At 32.1% G+C, this 16288-nt stretch overlaps 1 protein-coding gene across 1 annotated transcript in view; it reads left to right on the top strand.

Moving 5' to 3' along the window:
- LOC126747431 (CCR4-NOT transcription complex subunit 1) overlaps nt 1–16288 on the top strand; it is a 108797-nt gene that overhangs the window by 81778 nt on the left and 10731 nt on the right. Inside the window, exons 20-22 of the mRNA XM_050456068.1 lie at nt 1839–2146; nt 9453–9605; nt 9694–9789. Coding sequence (XP_050312025.1) covers nt 1839–2146; nt 9453–9605; nt 9694–9789 — 557 coding nt within the window. The remainder of the gene's footprint in view (nt 1–1838; nt 2147–9452; nt 9606–9693; nt 9790–16288) is intronic.

Here is a 16288-nt window from a genome sequence, read left to right as displayed (position 1 = left end):
AATTTGGAACAGTTTTGGGTAACTTAGTACATAACTTGATTTCTACTGGTTCGATTTATTTCATTTTTGTTTTAAAAGATGCTCGGATTTGTTCTTAACGTCTTACTAAAGAAATGAACAAGATCCCTACAGTAGAATTCTTTATATTGACATTTTTGGAAATCAAGTGTTTTTTTTTTGTATAATTTGGGACAGTTTTGGGTAACTTAGTACATAACTTGATTTCTACTTCTTCGATTTACTTTATATGTTTTTTTTTTAAATGATGCTCCGAGTTGTTGTTAAGGTTTTAGTAAAGCAATAAACAAGATACGTGCAGTAGAATTCTTTATATTGACATTTTATTAAATCAAGTTTTTTTTTTTTCGTATAATTTGGAACAGTTTTGGGCAACTTAGTTCGTAACTCGATTTCTACTGGTTCGATTTATTTCATTTTTGTTTTAAAAGATGCTCGGTGTTGTTGTTAACGTTTTAGTAAAGAAATGAACAAAATCCGTGCAATAGAATTTTTTATATTAAAATTTTTGGAAATCGAGTGTTTTTTTTGTATAATTTGGAACAGTTTTGGGTAACTTAGTTCATAACTTGATTTCTACTGGTTCGATTTGCTTCATTTTTGTTTTAAAGGATGCTCGGTGTTGTTGTTAACGTTGTAGTAAAGAAATGAACAAGATCCGTACAGTAGAATTCTTTATATCGACATTTTTGGAAATCAAGTTCTTATTTTGTATAATTTGAGACAGTTTTGGGTAACTTAGTACATAACTCGATTTCTACTGGTTCGATTTGCTTCATTTTTGTTTTAAAAGATGCTCGGATTTGTTCTTAACGTTTTACTAAAGAAATGAACAAGATCCGTTAAGTAGAATTCTTTATATTGACATTTTTGGAAATCAAGTGTTTTTTTTGTATAATTTGGGACAGTTTTGGGTAACTTAGTACATAACTTGATTTCTACTGGTTCGATTTGCTTCGTTTTTATTTTAAAAGATGCTCGGAGTTGTTGTTAACGTTATAGTAAAGAAATGAACAAGATCGCTAACCTAAATTTCTTTATATTGACATTTTTTGGAAATCAAGTTCTTTTTTTGTATAATTTGGAACAGTTTTGGGTAACTTAGTTCATAACTTGATTTCTACTGATTCGATTTATTTCATTTTTGTTTTAAAAGATGCTCGGTGTTGTTTTTAACGTTTTAGTAAAGAAATGAACAAGATCCGTAAAGCACAATTCTTTATATTGACAATTTTGGATGTCAAGTGTTTGTTTTTATATAATTTTGAACAGTTTTGGGTACTTAGTTCATAACTCGATTTCTACTGGTTCGATTTGCTTCATTTTTATTTTAAAAGACGCTCTTAACGTTCTTTAAAAAAAAAAATAAAATCCATGCAGTAGAAACAGTTTTATTCAAATATCTAAAAAGTCCCCTATAGGATGTTCGTTCTCATTAAATAAATAATTGCAAACCGAACATGCACTCGACACGTTTGGACTACTATTAAATCATGTTTAAAGTGGAATTCATTTAACTCGACTTATTAAATTTCAAATTTCTTCAATATAAAAAATATTTTATTTTTTTCGAAATTTAGAATCTTTCCATCGGATTCTTAAAGATACAAATAGATGTTTACTATACGTAAAAAGGGTCTTTTATGTCTAACAACCAATCAGAACAAATAATAATAGGAATAATATTCCTTATGAGTTATTCAGTACCACTAAATTACTTTAGGAGAAAAATTAGGATTTTTATGTGAGAAACTCACGACCTTAAGCCGTTTCTCTTCTGAATCCATTGACCTAATTTAAAATAAACAAATCGATTTTAGGTCGCATGTTAGCCACGACACCGCAACAAAAATGTTGGCCGTTATACGCGCAGTTGCTGGTCGACCTCTTCAAATACCTCGCGCCCTTCTTACGTAACGCGGAACTCGCCAAACCGGTTACGATGCTTTACAAGGGCACCCTCAGGGTCCTGCTGGTGCTCCTGCACGATTTCCCCGAGTTCCTGTGCGATTACTACTACGGATTTTGCGACGTCATACCGCCGAACTGCATCCAGATGCGAAACCTGATCTTGTCTGCTTTTCCGCGCACGATGCGACTACCGGACCCGTTCATACCCAACTTGAAGGTGAGCGTATTCATAATTTATTAGAGTAGTCATTTAAGTTATGATTTTTGTATCCAAGTTTCTGGGTGCTATGTTACTTTATTGGTTATCTCGGTGCAATTTGGTCAATAATAACTTCCCTTTCAATGGTCGGATTTCGTTGATTTTCATTATAAAAGTTACCTTGGCCCTGCTTCCAACTTTTATTAAGGAAATTGGGTAATGCCATTTCTCAGGGGATATTTTATTCACATTTTTCGGGAACGAAAATATTCGTTGGAATTTCAGACAATTATTGGAAGAGAATTGGCTTATACCATTTCAGTTATGTTATGTTGAACAACAAATCTCCGGGAGAAAAATTACAAATTAGGATTTTAATTTGGAATTCAATTTACTTTTCCAGAAAGAAAATCCAAATAAATGTATTTCTTCCAGAGTAGTAAATATTTTATTGGCTGTCTTCTTCTTCCAGGCATTTGAACTTATTTCCTCCTTTATTTGAAAATTTCAATCTTCCAAGATCAACAATTTTAAAAATTAATTAACTTTATAACAAGTTTGTGAGGAAGCTTATAGCCTTCTTTGGTTTTCTTTATATTATGTAATTTGTTTTTGAATTATATAAATATCCAAGATCTCAGGAATATCAACTTTCTAAAAAAAGATTAATTTGGGATTTTTTCCATGGGATCCCTTTGAAATTTATTTATTATTACTGAAATAAATAAAAAAGGACCATTTGAGATTTTTTCTTATGATATCCCTTTGGAATTCAAATTTATTTTACCGGAACTATGTATTACACTTGGCAAACACTTCTTTCGTTCTTGCTTTCTTCGGTTTTTGAACATTAACGATAATTATTTGTTTCAAACCTTTGTATCTGTCAAGCCTTCTAAGCTTATTTGTTATAATCTTAAATTTTCGTTTTTTTTCCTTATAGGTAAGATTAAATAATTAATGTGTATCTTAATACCTTTGTGGCACTTAATATTTTAATTTTTTTGCCCAAATTCCATGAAAAAAAAGAAAATTTGTATTTTATACATAGGATTCCTTTGAAATTAATTTTTATTTAGCAAATTTCATAAAAAAGGGACAAATTAGGACTTTGAAATCCAAGTTTGTTCATCAAAATCAATAAAAAAACGGACTAATTGGGATGCTCCTTATGGGATTCCTTTGATTTTTTTACCCCAATCCATCAAAATAAAAATAATCCAAAAGAGTTATGGAAAAACCTTAAGATTCTTCTACAGGGAAAAAATCAATGTATACAAGGGGAAATAATTTTTGATACCCAAGTTGTCACTGACGAGGCTACAATTGCATGTTAATTTTGCATGCTTCTTCAAAAGATTCCTCGAGCCAAACATCATTTATCGTAATACCCCGAGAAACTCCATTAGAATTGATATCAATGGCTAAATTAAAACAAATAGTCCAGAATGTAAAAAGCGATGTATTTTATGTTGTAGTAAAAAAGGGCTATGTGTGACAAATTAGGAATATTTCGTGATGTATGCAGGGTGTTTCAGAACTATGGGATCAAACTTCTAGGGGTTGTTCAGTGCAACAGTAGAATCCATTTGAGTATAAGAACCCATGTCCGGAAATGTGTCACTACGCCACTACGGCCCTAAGACGCGTTTAAATTTAGAAAAAATATTAATTACCTAAATAGGATCTGATGCATTTATTTTTACCTTTTGTATATGATACCATCACAACAATAATTGTTCAAAATTTCAATACACCGATTTAAACGCCGCAATGACTACACTAAAAATTGGATCCTCGTTTTGAATGATTTCAAATTCTGCTGTTATTCGTCCAATTAAGTCTAGCTCTGATTCTATTGGAGTTTCGTAGACTAAAGACTTTACATGTCCCCACAAGAAAAAAATCGAGCGACGTTAAATCGGGTGACCTAGGAGGCCAAGAAACTGCTCCACCTCTGGCAATCCAACGGTGCCCAAACCGCTGAGCCAAATACTCGCGTACTTGTACAGCAAAGTGAGCCGGCGCTTCATCATGCTGAAACCATATTTGCTGTCTAACGTTTAGTGGAACATTTTGAAGGAGTTCTGGGAGAACTTCCTCCAAGAAACGCAGATAAATAGGTCCTGTTAACCGTTCCGGTAGAAGGTACGGCCCAATTAAATAATCATCAACAATGCCTGCCCATACGTTGACAGACCAACAATTCTGATGTTTTCTTGGAAAAATTGCATAAGGATTTTCTTCGTCCCAAACATGGCTATTCCTACTATTAAAAATACCGTCTCTTGTGAAAGAGGCTTCATCGGTCCACAAAACATATCGTAAAAAATTTGGTTGTGCAATGATGTGATCCAGAAGCAATCGCCAAAATTGAACTCTAGGATGATAATCGGCTGCAGTCATACCTTGAACTTTCTGGAAGTGGTAAGGATGGAGTTGTTGCTCGTGTAGTACCAATAACACCTCTACAAAAGGACAAACCGCTCCAAAAAATTTTGCTCGTGACGTCACACGTTTGGGCCATGCACTTCGGGTTGATTTTCGCGTGAATTCAGCTGTTGACGCTGCCGGTGTTCGTCCACGGAAGGCTGCCTGCAACGCTGCCAGACTTTGCAGATTGCCGTGAACATTAGGATGATGTATTACTATCTTAAAATAATTAAATCTATATCTTTGACTGCTCTTACTTTACAATTTAGTTAAAAAAAAAAAAGAGTGCATCCTTATTTCTCTTTTTATAATTTAAATTTCCATTTTTTCAAATTTTATCATTTATCTAATACCTTGTTACTTGCCAATAGGAGTTCTTTCTATATAAATCTGACAACGGCGCATCTACTAGTTGTGCCACCTGATGAAAAACGAGAGGTTAGGTTGTTTATATTTATGTTCTGTGGTTGCCGGTATTTCTGACGGGATCCGCAGTAAATATTAGCTCATTTTTGTGTTTTTTTCTAAAATCGGAATTGTTTATTTCCGCGAAACCTGTATGTTATATTTATGTAAACTCTTCGCGTACTTTTAAATCGCAAAATCGTAATTTCGGACTAGAAAAATCCTCGGAAAATCCGGTTCTCGGTCGCGGTTTTATTTGTTTATATCAAACTGTAATACTTTAGTTCGTGTTTAATTTAATGTTTTTCTCCTAGTTCACCTTGTAGTTAATACCAGAGTGTAAATATGCCTCAAAAGTGTTGTGTTCCGGGTTGTAACAGAAACTATAAAAACGGACCTAAAGTGCATGTCTTCGGTTTTCCTAATGATATACCTAAATCTAAGGGGAAAATGGGTAAAAGCCATACACAGAGATGACTTTGAGCCCACAAACAACACCAAAGTATGTGAAGCTCATTTTCTTGAAGGTAGTATAATAAAGAGTACTTTATTATACGTTTTATTATACATATTAAGTTCAAGATTCCAACACAGGTAAAATTTTTACAATAGAATTACTAAAACCATGGCTGACTTTTGAAACTTTTTTATATAGCAAGCCAGTTTGTGTTTTAATATAAAAATTTAAAACTCCATATACTTCCCATAGTTTAGATGATTTATATGCAATACTTGAAGCAATAGACCTTACTATTATTACCCTGCCTTTGGAGGAAAATGTTACCAATAATGACAACCCCGACTGTGACTTAAATCCAAATACTGCTACTGAGACTGCTACCAATACCCTTGGCAATACTATTCTCGATCATGTCAAACCATCAAATGACATAAAAAAAATGAAACGTGTGTTCAATTTACAACTGCAAAGGAAAGGTACAGATTGATATTCAAGTAGTACAATAGTTTTGACTTCTATAATCTATACTATTAGTCCTCATGCGTACAAGTATTTAAGAAATTAGGTATGGATTCCTAATTTTACCACATCCTTAAACTATAATGGGTATTTGTAACAAACACATGACCGATCCCCACATAGATGAAAAAAAAATGTTTTTAACTTATGCCCGAAATGTGTTTAGTTTACTAAAGGATAATGAGAGATTTGTGACACTACTTTTTGATGAAATTCATATTGACCCTTACATGGACTATAAAGGTGGTAATATCACTGGAACATCAGTCAATAATAAGTCTCTAGCTTCCTCGGCATTTACTTTTATGATTACAAGTGTGTGTTCCAGCTTTAAGGAAGTAGTTCATATAGCTCTCATCTCCAAAATTACATCAGACATACTTCATAATTTTATGAAGCAAATTATTGAAAATTTAGAGCAGATTGGGTACATAGTTTTTTAATAGTGTGATAATAATGCCATTAACGGGAAAGCCATTAGTCATTTTTTACTGCAGACCAACTTAGCATTGTTTATCCTCATCCCATAGATAATTAGAGGCCATTATTTTACCTATTTAACACAGTTCACTTACTTAAATGTGTATTTAATAATTGGCTTAACTCTAAACCAGACCAAAAATTTTATTTTCCTGATTTTGACACTTCGAAGAAAAAATTTGCTTCTTTTTCTGCAATTACAAAATTACATGAACTGGAGTATGATAAGCTTTTAAAGTTTGGCTATTTTTTAAACCAAAAAGCATTGTTTCCCTCATCTTTTAGAAAGACAGAATGTTAAACTCTCTTTGAAAATTTTTAATTCTTTCGTAGTAGAAGCATTGAGGCATTTTGGTAGCCGTATACCATTTTCTGAAGATACTGCTGATTTTGTCCACATAATAACAGCATGGTGGAAAATTGTGAATGTCAAAACCCCATTCAAAGGCAAACATAAACGAGACATATTTCAAGAACCAATTGTTAAAAAACACTCACTGATATTGACATAGATCCCAAGATTGAATTCTTAGAAAAATTACTAAGCTGGCTTGATACTAAACTTGGCAACCTAGTAATTTTTCTAAAACTCTTACTTGACAAACAAGAACTGCTTTCAGCAATACTGTTTATGGACTGCTCTCATTATCACATCTCTGTACGACAGTTGTATGAGACAGAAAAGAGACTTAGAATTCAATCTATATTAACACTTCAGTCTCGCAGTTTTGGCCCTATTAAAATTAATAAGTTCTATGAGCTTCCCGATTATGACCTAGATGATAATTATTCCTCTCCAGAAGACTTTTCCCAAATTCAAACCTTGTTGTCCCAAATTTCAGTAAATGATGATCATTTTCAGAGCATCGAGGACATATTGCCATTAATTACATATTTATGGTTATTGTTGCTATGTTACAGTCAAAAAGCTAAAATGTGACAGCTGTAAAGGAAAACTGGTATATAATGAGCAATTTATCGTTGAAGACAATTTTGACCTAATTAATAAATTAAATCGTGGAGGGCTGTTATATTCCCAAGACCAAGTTGTAAATATTGTATCTTTGACTTACATAATTTTTAACAGATTAATAAATGAATTTGAGGACATATTTTTACAACCCTATAACAAAAGACAGTTCATGTGTCAGTTATTTTAAAATATTCTATTGCACAAAAACATGTATTACATTTTGATGGATGCACTATTCATAATGCAATAGATGTTTTAAAGATAATTATTAAAAGTATATCCAATACACTTTTAAAAAATTATTGCACTAAGAATAATGATCAATTAAAAAAAACAAGTAAATAAAGAAAACTGGATACCCTAACGAAGTAGGCTATATATATAATATACCAGCCACTAACACTACTAATTAAAATATAATAGTTCTTTATCAAGTTTATTTTAACTTTAAATAGTCTACTTACAAAAAAACATATAAAATATATATTTGAATCTAAAGACTATGTAGGTCCTAGGTAATTAATTTAGTTCTTTATCCAATTGATTTACTTTAAATGATTCTAATTAATATGACATTCCTGATTATGACAGTTTTCTTTAAATTTTCTTAATTATGACAAGGTGTGGAATAGTTCAATATATGTATTTATGTGTATATAATAACATTTTTTACTACTTGATGGTATAAAAAAATTATTATAAATACCTAAATACATATGTTGAATTTTGGCGCAGATGTAGAGGAGTTGGGAGTCTGCATTTAATATTACACAATAATATTTAACCTGACATTCAACCAGAACTAAAACATACCTTTGAATGTTTCCTGAACTGTATTCTATTCCTAGCATTTTTTAAAATAAGCCAAATATTGATATATTAGCATAGGAAATCCCTTGGTTTTTAAAAATCGGTGGCCCACATCGATGACGTCACGCGTCAAGCACTAAGGCCTTGTCTTTGAGTGGGTGTTGGTAGTACCCGCCAGACGACGTCACGTGTGCTATTTGATGGTTCATCGGCAACTCGCTGAAGCACCTCTTCTTCAAATTCGACCGTTCTTACGGTTTGAGCATACAACACCAGTATCATGCATCTTGGTCTTAAACATGTCTGTCTCAGCAAGCGGCTGATGAACCGCAATTAACTTTTTGTATCCAGGATGCTGTCGTTCGGGATAACGTTCATGATAAAACCGTGATGCTGCTCGTGCATTGCAGTTTGTTGCTCCGTATGCCAAATGCATATCCGCCAATTCTTGATTGGTAAAGTTTTCCATTAGCAATAATCTTTAAACATGACATTGATAAGCGTTGATTTTAAACAATTGTTATGGTATCATGTACAAAAAGTAAAAATAAATGCAGCAGATCCTATTTAGGTAATTAATATTTTTTCTAAATTTAAACGCGTCTTAGGGCCGTAGTGGCATAGTAACGCATTTCCGGACATGGGTACTCATACTCATACTACATACTCAAATGGATTCTTCTGTTGCACTGAACAACCCCCAGAAGTTTGATCCCATAGTTCTGAAACACCCTGTATAATACAAGAAATTGTATACTATCTTATAAAGGTAACACTACTCAAATGCTCAATTCGGTGCTATACAAAGGTCTGTTAGAGTTTAATAAATTACCGAATAACATAAAAACCTGTGATAACATTAACCAATTTAAACGCTCAGTGTGAGCACATATTTTAAATTAGTTTTTTATTACTTATAGCTATATCAATATTGTATTTATTATTTAAACCTACTGTAATTTATATGTAGCCTATTTGCTAAATAAAGAGATATTATTATTCCATAAAAACGAACAGATAAGGAAGTTGTCCATGAATCCCTTTGAAACATGATTTTTTCAATCAAAATCTATAATAAAAAAAGCTCAAATTATGTTTTTATTAGTACAATCCTTTATTTTACTAGAAACTTGCTGAATTTCTTGTTGTCCATCCATCCAATAGTCAATTTCCTCAACGGTATTTTCCATTTTAAGTTCACAATCGGTTATTATAGTCGTAGTGTTATAGTATATCTATTTTAGGTGGATATGTTGCCAGAAATCTCATACGCCCCCAGAATCTTGACGAACATCTCGATGATGATCACACCACAGACCTTTAAGCGGGCACTGGACTCTTATTTGAAGGAACGCGCCCCTGTTACTTTCTTGTCCGAGCTAAGGAGCAACTTGCAGGTAATAATTACGTATTAAATATATTATTAATAATTAATATTAAAAAGTTTAAAAACAATTAGATATAACGATAATAATGTTGATGTAGGTGTCCAATGAGCCGGGGGTGCGCTACAACATCCCCCTGATGAACGCCCTCGTTTTGTACGTCGGCACTTTGGCCATCGCCCATATTAGGAATAAGGTGAGATTTTTTATTTTATTTATTTAACATTTCCCCTTTTTTCCTTCTAAAATCTATTTATGGTTTGACAAATAAATAAAATGCAAATAGTAATTGCAATAAATCCGTCGACATCCTAAAAGAAGTCCGTGAGATTCCCTCAGGTGTATTGAAAATTGGACTTTTTCGATAAATTAAAAAATAATGAGGCGAAATTAGTATTTGAAAGTTGTATTGCGAAATTAACATATGTTCAATAGGCCCATTTTCCCCAGAAGTATGGTTCTGAACTATTAATTAAGTTTTCTTGATTTTTGTGTTAGAAGGAGTATTAAACTCTTACTAAAATCGCTTTTGCCATAAGTTTTCTCCCAGATTTTGAAATTCAATTTTCAAAAAGATGGCATACATACGTGTCATGAATTTAACTAATAAAAGTGCAAAGTGCGGTGCAGTCCAAGTTTTTTTTTAATATTTCATTCATATAGGTCTTAACGCATTTGTTTTTGGCCCAGATACCTTACTAAACTTTTTGACCAAAATAAATGAAATAAAATTTAAAAATTCTCTGTTCTAAAGAACTTAAGAGCAATTTAAAGACATTCAATTTTCTGGAATAAGACAAAAAAAAATAATTAACTTAAAGGTATTTGGGTGTAATTTAGAGATATTAGGGATTAATTGGAAGAACATAAGAAAAAACTCGATTTGATTCCTAGTGGGGTAATTTTGCTTCTAGTTCCCAGATTGTTTTGATTCTTGTTTTAAAAGATGCACTGAACTCTAAATCACGTTTTAAAGAAAAAATCAGGGAAATTTATTCAGTAGAAGATTTTTTATTCAAGACTTTGTAAGTCGAGTATAGTCACTTTGTGGCAAATCTGATAGTTGTGGATAACTTTGCTTCTGCTGTTCAGATTTTTTTGATTTTGGCCTTAAAAGATGCACTTAACTTTTTTTCAGGTTTTGTTGAAGAAGTTAATAAAATCCCTTCACCAGAAGGTTTTTTGTTCAACATTTTGAAAGTGAAATTTAGCCACTAAAGGACAATTCTGGAAACTTGGATAACTTGGTCCCTAACTTTACTTCTAGTCCTCAGATTATTTTGATTCTTGTTTTAAAAAATGCATTGAACCTTTGATCGCGTTTTAAACAAAAATTAAGGAAATTGATTCAGTGGAAGATTTTTTATTCAAGATTTTGTATGTCGAGTATAGTCACTTTGTGGCAAATCTGATAGTTGTGGATAACTTTGCTTCTGCTGTTCAGATTTTTTTTGATTTTGGCCTTAAAAGATGCACTTAACTTTTTTTCAGGTTTTGTTGAAGAAGTTAATAAAATCCCTTCACCAGAAGGTTTTTTGTTCAACATTTTGAAAGTGAAATTTAGCCACTAAAGGACAATTCTGGAAACTTGGATAACTTGGTCCCTAACTTTACTTCTAGTCCTCAGATTATTTTGATTCTTGTTTTAAAAAATGCATTGAACCTTTGATCGCGTTTTAAACAAAAATTAAGGAAATTGATTCAGTGGAAGATTTTTTATTCAAGATTTTGTATGTCGAGTATAGTCACTTTGTGGCAAATCTGATAGTTGTGGATAACTTTGCTTCTGCTGTTCAGATTTTTTTGATTTTGGCCTTAAAAGATGCACTTAACTTTTTTTCAGGTTTTGTTGAAGAAGTTAATAAAATCCCTTCACCAGAAGGTTTTTTGTTCAACATTTTGAAAGTGAAATTTAGCCACTAAAGGACAATTCTGGAAACTTGGATAACTTGGTCCCTAACTTTACTTCTAGTCCTCAGATTATTTTGATTCTTGTTTTAAAAAATGCATTGAACCTTTGATCGCGTTTTAAACAAAAATTAAGGAAATTGATTCAGTGGAAGATTTTTTATTCAAGATTTTGTATGTCGAGTATAGTCACTTTGTGGCAAATCTGATAGTTGTGGATAACTTTGCTTCTGCTGTTCAGATTTTTTTTGATTTTGGCCTTAAAAGATGCACTTAACTTTTTTTCACGTTTTGTTGAAGAAATTAATAAAATCCCTTTACCAGAAGGTTTTTTTATTCAACATTTTAAAAGTGTAATATAGCCACTAAGGGACAATTGTGGAATCTTGAGTAACTTGGTCCATAACTTTGCTTCTAGTCCTCAGATTATTTTGATTCTTGTTTTACAAGATGCATTGAACCTTTGATCGCGTTTTAAACAAAAATTAAGGAAATTGATTCAGTGGAAGATTTTTTATTCAAGACTTTGTAAGTCGAGTATAGTCACTTTGTGGCAAATCTGATAGTTGTGGATAACTTTGCTTCTGCTGTTCAGATTTTTTTGATTTTGGCCTTAAAAGATGCACTTAACTTTTTTTCAGGTTTTGTTGAAGAAGTTAATAAAATCCCTTCACCAGAAGGTTTTTTATTCAACATTTTAAAAGTGAAATTTAGCCACTAAAGGACAATTCTGGAAACTTGGATAACATGGTCCCTAACTTTGCTTCTAGTCCTCAGATTATTTTGATTCTTGTTTTAAAAAATGCATTGAACCTTTGATCGCGTTTTAAACAAAAATTAAGGAAATTGATTCAGTGGAAGATTTTTTATTCAAGATTTTGTATGTCGAGTATAGTCACTTTGTGGCAAATCTGATAGTTGGGGATAACTTTGCTTCTGCTGTTCAGATTCTTTTGATTTTGGCCTTAAAAGATGCACTTAACTTTTTTTCAGGTTTTGTTGAAGAAGTTAATAAAATCCCTTCACCAGAAGGTTTTTTGTTCAACATTTTGAAAGTGAAATTTAGCCACTAAAGGACAATTCTGGAAACTTGGATAACTTGGTCCCTAACTTTACTTCTAGTCCTCAGATTATTTTGATTCTTGTTTTAAAAAATGCATTGAACCTTTGATCGCGTTTTAAACAAAAATTAAGGAAATTGATTCAGTGGAAGATTTTTTATTCAAGATTTTGTATGTCGAGTATAGTCACTTTGTGGCAAATCTGATAGTTGTGGATAACTTTGCTTCTGCTGTTCAGATTTTTTTTGATTTTGGCCTTAAAAGATGCACTTAACTTTTTTTCACGTTTTGTTGAAGAAATTAATAAAATCCCTTTACCAGAAGGTTTTTTTATTCAACATTTTAAAAGTGTAATATAGCCACTAAGGGACAATTGTGGAATCTTGAGTAACTTGGTCCATAACTTTGCTTCTAGTCCTCAGATTATTTTGATTCTTGTTTTAAAAAATGCATTGAACCTTTAATCACGTTTTAAAGAAAAAATCAAGGAAATTGATACAGTGGAAGACTTTTTATTCAAGATTTTGTAAGTCGAGTATAATCACTTTGCGGCAAATCTGATAGTTATGGATAAATTTGCTTCTGCTGTTCAGATTCTTTTGATTTTGGCCTTAAAAGATGCACTTAACTTTTTTTCACGTTTTGTTGAAGAAATTAATAAAATCCCTTTACCAGAAGGTTTTTTATTCAACATTTTGAAAGTGTAATATGGCCACTAAGGGACAGTTCTGGAATCTTGGGTAACTTGGTCCATAACTTTGCTTCTAGTGCTCAGATTATTTTGATTCTTGCTTTAAAAGATGCATTGAACGTTTAATCATGTGTTAAAGAAAAAATTAGGAAAATCCATTCACTAGAACAAATTTTATTCAAGATTTTGAAAGTCAAGTAACTACTTAGCAGAAATTTTTGGGGTCTTGGCTAACTCGCTTCATAACTTTGCTTCTACTGCTCAGGCTTTCCTCGTTTTTGTTTTAAAATACGCATTAGGCTTTTGTTTATATTTAACTGAAAAAAATAATAAAACCCCTTTACTGAACAGGCTGTTACTTGACATTTTGGAACTCTAATATAGCTATGTAGGAGCAATTCTGAAATCTTGGGTAACTTGGTCCATTATCTTGCTTCTAGTGCTCAGATTATTTTGATTCTTGTTTTAAAAGATGCATTGAACCTTTGATCACATTTTAAAGAAAAAATCAGGAAAATTCACTAATCAGAGTATTTTTTATTCAAGATTTTGTCACTTAAAGGCAATTTTTTGGAGTCTTGGGTTACCTGGTCATAACTTTGGTTCTTCCAGTCAGATTTTCTTGATTTTTATTTTAAAAGATGGTCTAAAACATTCTTAATGTTTTACAAGAAAACTGAAGTAAATCGTTCAGCCACAAAGTTTTTTAATCAAAAGTTTGTGAGCTCCCTTCTGGCAAATCTAACAGTTGTGGAGAACTTTGCCTCTGTTGTTCAGATTTTTGTCTTAAAAGTTGCACTGAACCTTTTTTTATGTTTTCTTGAAGAAATTAATAAAAATCCTTTTACTAAAAAAAAATTTATTATTTAAAATTTTAGTCAAAGTCTAATATAGTATACTTAGGGCAAATTCTGAAATCTTGATCTACTTGGTCTATAACTTGGATTCTACCGAATTCTAACAAAAACGAAGACAATCTGAACTGTCTTCGTTTTTGTTTTAAAAGATGCACTGAACCTTTGATCACGTTCTAAAGGAAAAATCGGTTCACTAGAAGATTTTTTATTCAAGATTTTGGAAGTCGAGCAAAGTCACTTAATGAGGAAGTTGAGTCACTTTTACTACGTATAAGGGAGTTATAATTTTGTCCCTAAGATTCTTTCGGGCACTTAAGGCTTATCGGAGACTCTATTTCAGGATTTTGTGTGCCTACAAGTATCTCTTGAGTTTTCTTGAGGCTCCTCCACGTATTTAGTTAATCTGAGAGTCTATTCCTGTTCAGTCACTTTAACTGTCTGTAAGAGTTTTCTAGGAACTTTTAAGCCCGTTTCAGGCACATGAAAGTTATCGAGGAGTGAATTCCAAAAATTTTACTGCCTGGAAGCCTCTTCTAAATATTTTTAGGGTCTTGGGTAACCTGGCCGTAACTTCGCCTCTGCTGCTCAGATTTTCTTGGTTTTTGTTTGAAAATATGCTTTGAACCTTTGATCACGTTTTAAAAGATAAATCAAAAAAATTCGTTTACTAGATGGTTTTTAATCCAAGATTTTGTAACTCAGTTTTCGTCAATCCTATCGATTTTTCGTAATTCGTTCCTCAACTTCGCTTTTACTGCTCCGATTGTATTAATTTTTGTTGTAAATAATTCATTAGACCTGTCTTCATGTTTTACTCGTGAAATTAACAAGGTCCTATATTAAAGGGTTTTTTTTTTAATAAATATTTCGAAAATCAGGCTTAGCTACGGCTTTGTGGCAATTCTGGGGTTTTGGTCTGTCGCTTTGCTTTTGCCGCCCAGATTGTTTTGATTTTTGTTTCAAAAGATGCGTTGAACCTTTAATCACGTTTTAAAGAAAAAATCAAGGAAATTGATACAGTGGAAGACTTTTTATTCAAGATTTTGTAAGTCGAGTATAATCACTTTGTGGCAAATCTGATACTTGTGGATAACTTTGCTTCTGCTGTTCAGATTTTTTTGATTTTGGCCTTAAAAGATGCACTTAACTTTTTTTCAGGTTTTGTTGAAGAAATTAATAAAATTAAGGAATTTTACCAGAAGGTTTTTTATTCAACATTTTGAAAGTGTAATATGGCCACTAAGGGACAATTCTAGAATATTGGGTGACTTGGTCCATAACTTTGTTTCTAGTAGTCAGATTATTTTGACTCTTGTTTTACAAGATACATTGAACGTTTGATCATGTGTTAAAGAAAAAATTAGGAAAATCCATTCACTAGAACGAATTTTATTCAAGATTTTGAAAGTCAGGTCTAACCACTTAGCAGAAATTTTTGGGGTCTTGGGTAACTTGGTCCATAATTTTGCTTCTGATGCTCAGATTATTTTGATTCTTGTTTTAAAAAATGCATTGAACGTTTGACCACGTTTTAAATAAAAAATCTGGGAAATTCTTTCAGTAGAAGATTTTTTATTCAAGACTTTGTAAGTCGAGTATAGACACTTTGTCGCAAATCTGATAGTTGTGGATAACTTTGCTTCTGCTGTTCAGATTTTTTTGATTTTGGCCTTAAAAGATGCACTTAACTTTTTTTCAGGTTTTGTTCAAGAAATTAATAAAATCCCTTTACCAGAAGGTTTTTTATTTAATATTTTGAAAGTATAACCACTAAGGGACAGTTCTTAAATCTTGGATAACTTTGACCATAACTTTGCTTCTACTGCTCAGATTTTCCTCGTTTTTGTTTTAAAATACGCGCTAGGCTTTTGAATATATTTCACTGAAAAAAGAAAATAAAACCGCTTTACTAAACAAGCTTTTACTCGACATTTTGGAACTCTAATATAGCTACGTAGGAGCAATTCTGAAATCTTGGGTAATTTGGTTCATAACTTTGCTTGTCCTGCTCAGATTCTCTTGACTTTGGCCTTAAAAGATGCACTTAACTTTTTTTCAGGTTTTGTTAAAAAAATTTAAAAAATCCCTTGACGAGAAGGTTTTTTATTCAATATTTTGAAAGTGTAGTATAGCCACTGAGGGACAATTCTGGAATCTTGGGTAACTTGGTCCATAACT

Source organism: Anthonomus grandis, chromosome 19 (genome assembly GCF_022605725.1).
Source record: "Anthonomus grandis grandis chromosome 19, icAntGran1.3, whole genome shotgun sequence".
NCBI classification, from domain to species: Eukaryota; Metazoa; Arthropoda; class Insecta; order Coleoptera; family Curculionidae; genus Anthonomus; species Anthonomus grandis.
The sequence above is the reverse complement of the archived record's forward strand: the minus strand, read 5'-3'. Positions and strand labels throughout refer to the sequence as shown.